The sequence below is a fragment of the Chiloscyllium punctatum genome, chromosome 42 (assembly GCF_047496795.1).
Source record: "Chiloscyllium punctatum isolate Juve2018m chromosome 42, sChiPun1.3, whole genome shotgun sequence".
Lineage (NCBI taxonomy): Eukaryota > Metazoa > Chordata > Chondrichthyes > Orectolobiformes > Hemiscylliidae > Chiloscyllium > Chiloscyllium punctatum.
Window position 1 is genome coordinate 8,059,087 of NC_092780.1, and position 13,467 is coordinate 8,072,553.

Here is a 13,467-nt window from a genome sequence, read left to right on the forward strand (position 1 = left end):
CATTTGCATGCTGCCTCTGCCAGGGCACATGCAAGACCTGAATTTGCCCATGTAGAGAACTACAATCAGGTGCAAATCCATAATCTGCCTTGTAACGTTGTAGCAAATTTGAGTAAGCACTAAGTTAGGACAGCCAATGGGGAACAATTCAACTAACAAGCAGTTTAAGCGCTCACAAATTTTACCTGCTTGTCAAAAAACAAAATTCTCTGTGGTGCAATTTTTTAAAAGTATCCAGCTCCAACATAAGTCTATCGAAGTTAGGAGCTTGTTCTGGTTAATGCATGCAACTTGTGTGTAGTTCAGCATCTTGTTGAAGTAACTGAAATGGAACGACATGCTGGTGCTTAATATGCCTATTTTACATAGAAACATGATTAGGACTGTCAACCCTTTGAGTTTGGTCAATTACATCATGAATGATCTATGTCTTAACTCCAGTTAGCTGCCTTTCTTACTTACATTTCAACATTTGAACTTACAAATCTATCAAGTTCAGTTTTGAAAATTTCATTGGAGTTCCAGCATTGTTATACAATGGCATCATGAGGTCTTCATTTATGATAACTGCAATCCTGAAGAATCAATTTCCATAACTGCAATTTGCACTAAAATCTTTCATCTTGGTTTTCAAATCCTTCCATGACCTCAACCCTCCAAACCTCTTTCCTTCTTTCAGCTTTACCATCCTCTTAAAACTCAGCGTTCCTATTGTGCATCAGGTGTCCATCCACAGTTTTAATAATTCTTTCACTGGCACCCTTGCTTTCGGCTGCACTCTGAAATTCTCTGCCTCTTCTTTCAGATGTTCCTTGAAACCCTAGTCTCCACAGATGCTGTCAGACTCTCTGCATTTCTCTAGCAGCACTTTAGTTTTGTTCCTTAAAACCCATCTCTTTGACCAAGCTTTTAGTCACCCCTCCTATTATCACCTTATATGACTCAATGAAATTCTACTTGGTAGCAATTCTATAAAGCAACTGGAGATGCTTTACAATGTTAGAAAGCAATATGAATGCAAGTTATTGCTGCTGCTGTTCCACTGACCACTGTTGTAATAATGGCTGTTTTTTGGACACCCAAATTTGATCCATCCCATTCCTGATAAAGGGCTTACGTTCTTTATTGATTCTCCTGCTCCTCGGATGCTGCCTGACCTGCTGGCTTTTCCAGTGTCACACTTTTCGATCCATCCAGCATACACCATTCACATATGCACCTTGCAGCAAGGATTGCTGCCTGGCAACCAGGAGCAGCAACATCCATGGATGATCTTTTCCCTCTCCAGCTGACAGCACCAAAGCCAACAGCAGTGACCAAATATGAAGAATCAGAACCAACCCAATGAAAGAAGATGATCTTCTTATACATTGAGTAGCTAAAACTTGTAAAGGACTTCCTTATAGGTTAGTGATGACAGATGCAGCAGTGACTTCCAAGAGCAAATCTTGAAGGAGAAATATATTCCTCTGGGATTGGAATAACTGGATTGCTCTTCCAAACAGTCGAGCCGGACTTGATGGGCTGAACATCAATCTCATGTGCTGTGCTATTTTATGGTTCCCAATTCTTTTGCCAAACATCACATAATTTAAATCTGTTTAGGAGTCACATCGGGACTAATCAGTTTGCATAGATCAGTATGCATTCAGTTAACGCTTTGGGGGCAACTGTACACTTTCAATTTTTATTGATATAATGGAAATATTCACTTTCATTGGAATATATTTAAATTGATCCAAATTAAATTTAATATTTGGTGTTTCATAATTAATTATTCACTTGCTTCAATAATTAAATCACTGAATCCATTCTGTAATTAATTGACTTACTGCCAGTGTTTTCTTAATTGTACAACTTAATTTAAAGTATATCTGTGCTGAACATATTAGAATTCAGAACTTGTGTAATTATATTTTCATTTAATATTAAGGAGCCAACTAGATCTAAAGGTTAGCAAACATTTTCTGAACCAATTTACTGTGACCTTTTAGCCACCGGGCTACAATTAAACTGCAATTTTAGCAGCATAATCTGTCCATTCACACTTAAAATGCCACTCAGTGGTGTTCTTGTAGCAGGGGGAAGCTGGAGATGAGAGACAGTATAAGTGCAAGAGACAAGGTGCATTTGAGACAGAGATTAGTACGAGGAATATGAGGAGTCAAATTATAGTGAGACTCATCCCAATAATGTGCCTTAACTACAGTAAGATAGCCCCAGAAGAGATTTCCTTGATACCTTGATCAATATTTATGCCTCAAACAACATCACTAAAAGAGGTCACCTAGCAGTTTTTGTTTGAGGCCATTGCTGTACACACAATATCTGTACACACAACACCATGCAATACTGCCACAGTACCTCTGCCTCAACCACTCTCCATCCCAATAGTATCAAGCAATTTCTCCTAACTATTCTCAAAATGCCGATTGCAAAAATTTAAAAATTAATGAACACCCCAACCCTTTCATCATGGATTCCTCAACTACAGGAATCTTTGCTCTTTGCAGCCTGTCAAAATCTTATATTGTGATTCCTTTATATTTATTTTCCCATGAGATGTGGGCACTGCTGTCAAGGCTAGCATTTTTCAGCGATTGTATCTTGCCCTCAGACTGACTAGCTTTGCTAAGAAATTTTAAAGGGCACTTTATAGTCAGTCAATCCGTGGGTCTAGAGTCACATATAGGTCAGATCAGGTAAAGACAGCAGATTTTTCTTCCTAAAGGACTTCTGTTTTAAAACCAATTCTCTATCTAGGCAGCATTTATTGCCCAGAGAGCTACTGAGAGTCAATCGCATTGCTGTGGGTCTGGAGTCACATATCAACCAGACCAGCTAAGAATGGCAGATTTTCTTCTCTAGAGGACATTAGTGCACCAGATGGGATTTTGAAACAACTAACAGTGGTTAATGTTAGGCCAGCTCTTTAGTTCATGTTTTGATTGAATTCAAATTTCACCATTTGCCATGGCAGGAATTATACCCCCACAACATTGGCCTGGGATTCTGGATTGCTAGCCCAATGACATAACCAATATGCCACTGCCTCCCAGAATGAACTAGATGGGTTTTTACAGTGATCAACGGAAGTTTTACAGTCACCATTACCATATTTAGAATTCCAATCTAGGTTTTGAAATTGATATAATCTGAGTTCCACCAGCTGTTGTGGTGTGAATTGAACCAGTGTCCCCAGAGCATTAAACTCAGCCTCCAAACTATTAATCCAATGGCATAACCACCATGTTACTGCGTCCCCTCAATTTTTACAAAGTTCCAACATTTTAAGTAGATAGGGACAGTTGGACATAAAATCTGCAGCTTTAAAATATGAATGGGTTCTGTGCCTTTAACATTACTAATAATCGGCAGTACTTTGCTAAGAAATCACTTACTGGGGTTTCCTTTAGTTAGGTCATGCTGATAAATACCATCTCCACATCAAAGTTAACTTTGAAATTTGCTTTGACAATAGAAACTTTGAAAAGGGGCAAAGTATCCAGTTTTGCTGTATTTAATCCTTTTCCAAGCCTGTTTTTAGCACAGTTTAAAAGGAAATTAATTATACAGTTGAAAATTACAGGAACTATGTTTTATGGTTCATGTAGCACTTTCACAATGATGCAGTCAGGGGTCTGACTCACAGCACAGGCCAACATTCAAATATGCCACCCACAGCTGTGATGAGTTTTAAACGGAGTGGGGGGTTGGCAGGCAGGCATTGAGAATGAAGCAGGGCTATTTGTCTCAAAGAATGATTACTTAAACGTTCATTTCCCCTATTATCAGCATAATTCTGGGGAAAGGGCAAGAGAGAGTGGGTGAACAGCCTTTATTCATTCCTGTCACTTTGAACACCACCTATTACCAACCTGATAGACTGGGAATCTGCACATTTAACTTATTCACAATGCACGTTGCCTTTGTGGTCTCAATTGCTCAGGGACAAGGGCAAGGATTTGCAAAAATAATGAAGCTGGCAATGAGCTAAACGGGTTGCCATCTGTAAATCAGTGCACAATGGAGTGACCATGCTGGCTTTACACGTTATTTTCTGGGACAGAATAGATACAAGGAAAGGGGTCATTTGGCCCACTGTACCTCTGCTGGTTCTCATTTAGAGCTAGTACCTAGTCCCACTTCCCCATCTTTTTTTCAGTAGCACGGTAATTCTTCAGATAATTTGAAAGTTATCATTAACCACACTCTCAGTCAATGCAATCTGGAAGCTAACCACCTGCTCTGTGAGGCTTTTTTGTCAAGTCACCAACATATCGGAGTTATTTTGATTCTTCCACCTATGGAACTATTACTCTTCATCTACTCTGTCCAAAGTCCCTATGAGTTTAAAAACTCTGTCAAATCTCCTCCTAATCCTCTTCTCTCAAGAGAACAGTTTCACTGTCTCCAATCAAACCACATAAATTAATTTCCTTATTTCAGGAATCTTGTCTGTACCTCTCTGATACCTTCATATTCCTTCCTAAAGCACTGTATCCAGAAATGGATAAAAAGTTCAGCTGTGATCAAACCAGTGCTATATATAGGTTTTTCTCAACTTTCTAGATTTGGAATATCTGCCTTTATATATAAAGCCCAGGAGACTATGCGTTTCATTAACCACTCTTAACCTGTTCTACAACCTTCATTAATTTGAGGCAAATATCTTCAGGTCCCTCTATACCTACACTCCTTTTAGAATTGTACCCTTTATTTTATATTGCCTCTTCTTGCTCTGTCTTCACGCTACTCTGCATTAAATTTCATCTGTCAATTTTCCGCCCATCCCTATTTGAGCCCTTTCACATGACCTTTCTCGGTTCACAAAACTTCCAAGTTTTAAGTCATCTGAATATTTTAAATTGTCCCTGACAAATCTAATTCACAGTCATTCATATACATCAAGGAAAGTAGGGGTACTAAAGCCAAGCCCCAATAAAGCCCACTGTCATCCTTCCACCAATCACCCCTCACTCTGTCCGTTCCGAGGCAAGGTTACTGAAATTGAAACGCTAACTTTGATTTCTCTTCACAGATTCTGCCCGACCTGCTGAGCTTTTCCAGCAACTTCTGTTTGTGTTTATGTTTTACAGCATCTGCAGTTCTTTTGGTTTCTCTGAAGGACCGTTGGGCATGAGCAATAAATAATGGCCTTACCAACAATGTCCATATCGCATGAATGAATAATAGAGAACAAAAATAACAGAGATTAAATCTGGACCTTGCTAGGTTATGGCTCAGCTATTCAGTTGACATACTTGATGATCCACTGTGGTGAAAGGTAGCTCTGAGTTTTAATTAGAAGGGAAGATGAGCAAGCAGATACCAATAATGAGCAAAGGCTTATGCATTTAACAACAGCAAGCAATTTAACAATTGCTTCACCCACCATGACTTCATGTCGGGACCGTGGAAGAACAATTCGTCTGATTCACCAAAATAGGTTTCTACTCACAGCTGGAGTTCTGAATGTTTTAACCTGTGAATCAGCTCCATGTTTTCAATAGGAATATACAGCAGTTAATGCATGTGGTTTGCTCGTGTAAAAGTTAATTCTATTATCACTCAAAACGGTTTACATTCCTTTCTGGGACATGGTATCTTGATCAAATGGCTATTAATAATGAGTAAATCTTGTCAGTGAATATCATCAAGGTATTCCTGTATGGTGAACATCATGGACAAGCCACTGCTGCCTCCAAGTGACATTCATACATATACGCTTCAAACAGGTCACTGGAGAGAGATTAGGGACAGGAATCCCAGCTGATTTATTCTCCTTCCACAGCTCTCGAAACAGGAATCCTAGCTGATTTATTCCCCTTCCACAGCACCAGAGCATAGCACTCCCCTTGCCACTTGAGTTAAGTTCAGCCAGCTCAACACCACACACGAGGGAATCAATTAAAATATCTTCCTTGTATGTGAGGACTCATGATATGCTAAGCCATTGCGGAATAAAATACATTTTTAATGTTTTAATCATTAATAGCTCTCTTCCTACAATAAAAGTTTCAAAATGTTGCCAATATCAAGATGCTGACAGAAACAGCAGTGGCTAACGTTTACTAAATATATGCCCTTACTTGCATTGTTCGGATGTTGCTGGATTGTTACCTCATTTCTCCCAGCATCAGAGATGTTCCTTGAGACAGATTCTCTTCTTTTTGGAGTTTTCTCCCTGTACCAAGGGCAACTAGGGATGGGTACTAAATGTGGGCCCAGCCAGCAATGCCCATAGCCCATAAAATTAATAAATTTAAAAAGACACTTCACTTTGTTACCAGTCTCTCTTCCTCCAGAAGCTGCCCTATGCTCACTTGCTGACTGTATCTTCCCTCTCCCCTTTACCTAGTTTTCATCCCTGCACTTTGCTTACCATTTAATTCTGAAGATACTTTCTGTGCAAAAATCAATTTCTTGCAGGTTCCCCTTCTAACACCAAATATACAAAATTCCACTGAACTACTTGGCTTTGAAAGAAAATTTCTCTTGTGTAGAGAAATTCTGATGCAGGTCACATGTTTCTGTCAGGGAAATTACCTTCAGGTCATATTTCCTGTGCACAGTGAGTCTGTGGCTAAAGACATTTCTTGTTACAGTCATATAGGTCTCCACTCCATCTACTGTTAACCGGTACATGCCCAGGAATTGAGGAAGAAGTGTGTTGCCATGGCATTCCACAATATACTAGAAAAATAAAACAAGAATGTTTTCAGAAACAGAAGAAAGTCAAATACGAATACACACTTTTTGTTACGTTTTAAAATAGGCTCCATTCCTCTGGACCCATCTGGAACAATGGGCACCAAGACTCTAGCTCAAGCTGCACTGCAAAGCAATCTTTTTCACTGTTGTATTAACTACTATTAATTATAGTTGCTATGTTTCCCATACCCTGCAGAATCCACAAACTCTTGCTGGGGTTTGACACATTGGGTGCTGGCCGTTTTTGATGACAGTTAAGGAGCGTCAGCAGGCTACTCAGCCATGAAGATAATCACAGATGAATCTAATCTCACTTCCAGCAGACATCCTAAAATTAGCAGCAAGAAACCTGGTTGATATTTCCTCCTCATTCCAGGAGTACAAGTCAATTGTTATCCACAGCAGCATAGACTCAAGAACAAACACAAAATTATAGAGGCTTACAAAATCATGAGCGACAGCGAAGAGGGTTACCTAAGATTACAACAGGATCTTGACCAGATGGGCCAATGGGCTGAGAAGTGGTAGGTGGAATTTAATTTAGATAAATGTGAGGTGCTGTATTTTGGGAAAGCAAATCTTAGCAGGACTTATACACTTAATGGTAAGGTCCTAGGGAGTGTTGCTGAACAAGGAGACCTTGGAGTGTAGGTTCGTGGCTCCTTGAAAGTGGAATCGCAGGTAGATAGGAAAGTGAAGGCGGCGTTTGGTATGCTTTCCTTTATTGGTCAGAGTATTGAGTACAGGAGTTGGGAGGTCATGTTGCGGCTGTACAGGACATTGGTTAGGCCACTGTTGGAATACTGCATGCAATTCTGGTCTCCTTCCTATTGGAAAATGTTGTGAAACTTGAAAGGGTTCAGAAAAGATCTACAAGGATGTTGCCAGGGTTGGAGGATTTGAGCTATAGGGAGAGGCTGAATAGACTAGAAATGTTTTCCCTGGAGTGTCGGAGGCTGAGGGGTGACCTTATAGAGGTTTACGAAATTACGAGGGGCAAAGATAGGGTAAATAGGCAAAGTCTTTTTCCCTGGAGTCAGGGAGTCCAGAACTAGAGGGAATAGGTTTAGGGTGAGAGGGGAAAGATATAAAAGAGACCTATGGGACAACTTTTTCACACAGAGGGTGGTGCGTTGATGGAATGAGCTGCCAGACGAAGTGGTGGAGGCTGGTACAACTGCAACATTTAAGAGACATTTGGATGGGTATATGAATAGGAAGGATTTGGAGGGATATGGGCTGGGTGTTGGCAGGTGGGACTAGGTTGGGTTGGGATATCTAGTCGGCATGGAGGAGTTGGACTGAAGGGCCTGTTTCAATGCTGTACATCTCTATGATTCTATGACTGGACAGATTACAGCACAGTATGTTCCCAATGACAGACAAGTCCACAACCAGGGCTCACAATCTAAGGATACAGGTGGGCCACTTAGGACTGAGATGAGGAGAAATTACTTCAGTCAGAGTGGCGAGCCTGTGCAATTCTCTGCCACTGAAAATAGCTGAGGCCAAAACACTGAATGTTTTCAAGAAAGTGTTAGATATAGTTCTTATGGCTAAAGGGACTAAAGGGTACAGACAGAAGGCAGGAATAGGGTACTCAGTTGGATGACCAGTCATGATCATACCGAATGGTGGAGTGCGATTGAAAGGTGAAAAATACTCCTGTTCCTATTTTCTAAATCTCTATGATTCATCATTCTGCCCACTTCACTGATTTGGATTTGGACTGTGCTCATTGCAAGTTTCAGCATTCATTTCAACGTGGTAACTAAAGTCTGTGTGTTTTGGTTTGAGGTTACTCCCTACCTAGCTTCAAATCAGTGTGAAGCGATTGACCAAAAGGAAATATGACACAAGGTCCTTCCTCTTCCCCCAACTGTCACTTTCTTGAGGTTTTAGTTAAATGTTCACCAACAAATCAAGTGTTAAATCTCAAGTTACGATTTTTTTCACTTCTGATGGCTCACCATATTTCCTGTCCAATTTCAACTTGCTGCACATTTAATACTTTGCAAATGTTAGAGCCCAACATTTGTCACAGCCACAGCCATTAATCAAACCGAATGTAACGTGCATCCAAATGTACCTGATGGTATTTCTTTAAAATATTGTGCATCTCTGCTACATCTTCGCTGGTTATCGTTTTAATGACAAATCTTTTGTCGTATGTGGTGAGGAATCGAGCTCCCATTCGATTCTGCGCATCGCTGTTTAAGGGAGCACTCCGTGTTACTGAATTCTGAAAGAAAGAACAGCTTTTGAGTGCAAATTTCAAGGAACACCTTCTCAAACAAATGGTACATGGATTAACATTGCTTATTGTGACTTCTTTTACCCAGACACAGTCATAACAGTGTGGAGCACGCTCCTCAAGGAATGGGTAGGGCAAAAAGTATAGATCAATTTTCTAGGAAACTGGATAAATAGGGAGGAGAGAGAGAGTACAATTGAGCCAGTACTGCCTCCTGATAAAGCATGGAAAGGCTTGTGCAGAACCTGAAAGCTTAACTCTGTCGCTTGTCCCACAGATTTGGTGAATAAATGCAACAGTTCTGTCATTATTAAGAAACGGTGCTTCTGGTGTACGTTGAATGATTTTTTTTTAAGAATTACAATACAGAACAGTTACAGCCCATTAAGAGGTCACTTGGACCATTGCGGCTGTGCTGGCCCTTCAAAAGAACAAGGTAAAAACAATAACTGCAGATGCTAGAAAGCAAATACTGGATTAATGGTGCTGGAAGAGCACAGCAGTTCAGGCAGCATCCAACGAGCAGCGAAATCATTGGATGCTGCCTGAACTGCTGTGCTCTTCCAGCACCATTAATCCAGTATATCCTTCAAAAGAACAACCATTTCATGCTATACCTCTGTTTCTCCCCTATAGATCTGCAAAACCTTTCTTCTTCAGGCAATGATCTCATTCCCTTTTATAGACTCAAAAACAGCTGGGAAATGGCCCCCTTGGTCCAACCAGTCCACACAGAGAATGTTCCCAAACTAAACTGGTTTCACTTGCCTGTGTTTGGCCCACATCCCTCCAAACCCTTTTGATTCATGTACTCATGGTTTTTTTTTGGACTATAAAAGTTCCAAAATAAATAAAATCTTGTGCTTTTGATACATATAACCATAAGAAATCTACAACTCAGGACGAGCACAAGATCCTTGCTATCTCAGTCTACCATCTTTCTTTGAATGCCTCAACCAAACCTGTCTGCACCACAGGGAGAAAGTGAGGACTGCAGATGCTGGAGATCAGAGTCGTGAGTGTGGTGCTAGAAAAGCACAGCAGGTCAGGCAGCATTCAAGGAGCAGGAGAATTGACCTTTGAAGAGTTAATGCCTGAAACGTTGATTCTCCTGCTCCTTGGATGCTGCCTGACCTGCTGTGCTTTTCCAGCACCACACTCAGCAAGTCCCTTCCAGAATCTTACTGTGTGAAACAATTTTTCCTCAGATCAATATTGCTGTTTTCCCAATTACAATGAATTGGTCTTTCTTCCCTCTGGTTTCCAGTTCACTCCTTCACAACCTTTCCTGCTTTAATTGACATTGCTAACGTCATTCATTGTCCCTTTTAATGTTTGGCTCTTCCTCCCATTAAGTGTGAGAGCCTGTATGGTCTCCAATACACAACATTGCAATTATGCTCTAATCAAAATTTTACCACCACATTAATTCCACTGCTGCAAATGGTTGCAATGGACTTGAGGTAGTAAGTACAGAGCATTTAGATTAGAGATAGAAATTTACAATTACTGAATTAAGAATGCTCGACAACATTAAAACCTATGGACATTACACCTAAGCTGTGATTTTCCTCAATTTCTTAAAATAACCCATTGGACCAAGTAAAGTAGCCATGACCAATAGCAACAGTAGAATCATTCTACACCTGAAATGGAGATATGTCTATCTGAGGTTACAGCTCAGCAAAATGCAGGTGGTGCACTGTGATCTTAAACAGCAGGAGGCTGAGCTCCGACCTGAATCCACAAAGGCAAGTGCCTATATTCCAGTATTGCAATGTGAGGTAGAGCTATTTTTATACACAAGGATTGGTAGGAAAGGCCCTATGTTCCTTCAAGACATCTTCACTTTTCAATCTAATCGTAGTTAATCCAATACCTAACTTGGTTTTCTTGCCCTCTCTTGACATCAAAAACATCTACTGATCTCGACCTTGAATCGACTCGATGGAATATTCACCGCCCTCTGGAGTGTAGAATTCCAAAAGTTCCTAATCCTTAAAATAATGAAATTTCTTTTCACCTCATTCCTGAACAGCTGAACTGAGATGGAGATTGTTCCAGACTCTACAGCCAGGAGAGACAGCCTTGCAGAATTTACCCTGAAAGGCCCTCCTATTGAATGTCTTTTTATGCAGGTATATGCAGTGGAGCCGAGTTCACTATGTTCAGAACTAAAATGGCATGTTAGTCAAGCATGACTTTAAGGGTGTGGTTGACCCAATTTCTCTCTGATCCCCCTCCCTCAGTCTGAGCCACCACCCTCCTTAAAATTGATTGCTGCAACCTTTAAATTGAAAATTTTGTTTTTTTTTACACTCCATGGTTTAACATGCATTCTCATAAATTCTGGGTAGTACCAAACAGCACACCAAAAAGGGGACAAAAAGTCTTATGTACACTGCCAACATATATATATTTTCGGCCCTCCTTTGTGCTGGCAAACAATGGTATGCTTATTCACACCACAGATTTGACATGCATAACATAGTCCAATTACCAGTTTACAGTACACAAGCACTTTGGCATTAATTAACGTTTAAATGCCAGAGCTACGATACAAACCACTCTCAAAATAGCAGCTTTGCCCAAGGCAATTTCACTTTTACAATTTTAGAAATCAAATTAAGTTACTCAGCATTTTGAGAAGCCTAGTTATAAGCACATGCTGAATCTGAAACACAGGCAGAAAGGCAGACTAGCATTTATATGCCATTTTATAATGTTTCTCAGAAATACTCTTACATGATTCACATTAACAAATTCCTTTGAGATTCAGCCACTATGATTATGCAGGCTGTGATGAAATTCTTTTGTTTTGTAACTATTTTGTACTGAAACTGTCAGCACGCTGTGAACATTGTAGCATTCAGGGAGCCTGATGCTCCAAAATATACTCGTTACATTCAGTACTACCCAAGAACATGGAAGGAATTGTTTACTGGTTATTCAGGACAGTTTAAGGGTTATTGAACATTCAATTTTAGTCAGAGGGAAACAGTCAGAGAAAGCCGCTAAATTGCTAGTCAGCCAGGTATGTAGTAGCAGAGAGGAGAGGAAAGCTGCTGTAGTAATGGGGCCAAGCTGTTAGGACTCGGGAGACATCTGGAACATGAGGTCAAGCTAAGTATCTGGGTTGGAATTCAGGAAAAGCCGTGAAATCTTGGAAGAAACAGTATGCTATTAATAGTTCAGCACAGTTGAAAGCAAGGGTGGAGGTAGCCCACATGCAGTCTGTGCTTTGTACAGCTGAGCAAGATTAGAGCTTGGAGAAATGCAGGGGTAGTACCATGTTGGTGAAGTTCTGGTGAGAATGAGAAACTGTAGGTGCTTTATGTAGATGCTGGAGTAAAGTCACCACAGTCTGACCAGGTCACAGAGCTGCTCTCTCTCATTAGAGAGAGACGACTGGTGGTTGTTTAACCTGAGGGTCACCATGCCTCAGGATAGAGAGAGGTTCAGGAGGACAGTCCTTCATGGCAATCTCAGCCAGTGCAGGAGTCAAACCTATGCTGTTTGCATTTCTCTGCATTGTGTACCAACCATTCAGCCAACTGAGCTAACCCACCCCCAAGGTACAGCACAGTTTCCAGAATCTAGGAGAGTGCAATCCTAATTTGTACTGCTGAACATGGGTATCATTGAGGCAGTAAATGACAGAGAGGCTTTTGAACGGGTTCTGCACCTAGTTCTTTAACAGTGAAGAACTAGAACACCTGAAATTTTCAATAGATTTGATGATCCATCGTATAATTAACATCTAGATGAGTTACTGAGAAATCTGTGGAATCTGTCTTGCTTGCATGAGTTACTTGAGATGTGGTACAGGGTGATCGACCACAGTATGTCTGTTACCCATATTTACCTCAGGTTAATGCTAATTGGATGTTAGAATCTAACTTTTATATGAAAAATATATCATAGATTGCATTGCTATTCTGATATTATTTGTGGTATAAAAGCAAAATACAGCAGTTGCTGGAAGTCTGAAAAAAAACACAGAATGCTGGAGTAACTCAGCAGGTCTGGCAGCAGCAGTACAGAAAAACAGAGCTAAGAGTTTGAGTCCTTCAGCTCTGACCAAGAGTCATACGGATTCAAAAATATTAGTTCTGTTTTTCTTTCTCGACAGATGCTGCCAGACCTTATGTGTTGTATAATTTATTATTGATTGTTCAAAACCATGGAATCTCTGTGTTGTTTCCTTAGTAAACACCTGGGATCTCCCATTGCCTAGTTTAAAGAAAAAAAGTCTAGATTGTAACATGAATTTGGTAGCCTTGGCCAGAATCGTAAAGGAATCAGCAAATCAGTTTTAGACAGCAAGATCTCACAAAGATCCATAAAATGAACAACCTTATAGTTAAGGTAAAAACTGCAGATGCTGGAAACCAGATTCTGGATTAGCGGTGCTCCTTGGATGCTGCCTGAACTGCTGTGCTCTTCCAGCACCACTAATCCAGAACCTTATAGTTAAGGTTAATTTGTGTGGTTCTAGC

At 40.4% G+C, this 13,467-nt stretch overlaps 1 protein-coding gene across 4 annotated transcripts in view; it reads right to left on the reverse strand.

Annotated features, from left to right (window-relative positions):
* LOC140465701 (phosphatidylinositol 5-phosphate 4-kinase type-2 beta) overlaps nucleotides 1–13,467 on the reverse strand; it is a 111,573-nt gene that overhangs the window by 28,021 nt on the left and 70,085 nt on the right. For all 4 annotated transcript variants that reach the window (XM_072561348.1, XM_072561347.1, XM_072561350.1 and 1 more), the window contains 2 exons: nucleotides 8,804–8,956; nucleotides 6,550–6,696 (listed from right to left, as the gene is read on the reverse strand). In XM_072561348.1, the coding sequence (XP_072417449.1) occupies nucleotides 6,550–6,696; nucleotides 8,804–8,956 (300 nt within the window). The remainder of the gene's footprint in view (nucleotides 1–6,549; nucleotides 6,697–8,803; nucleotides 8,957–13,467) is intronic.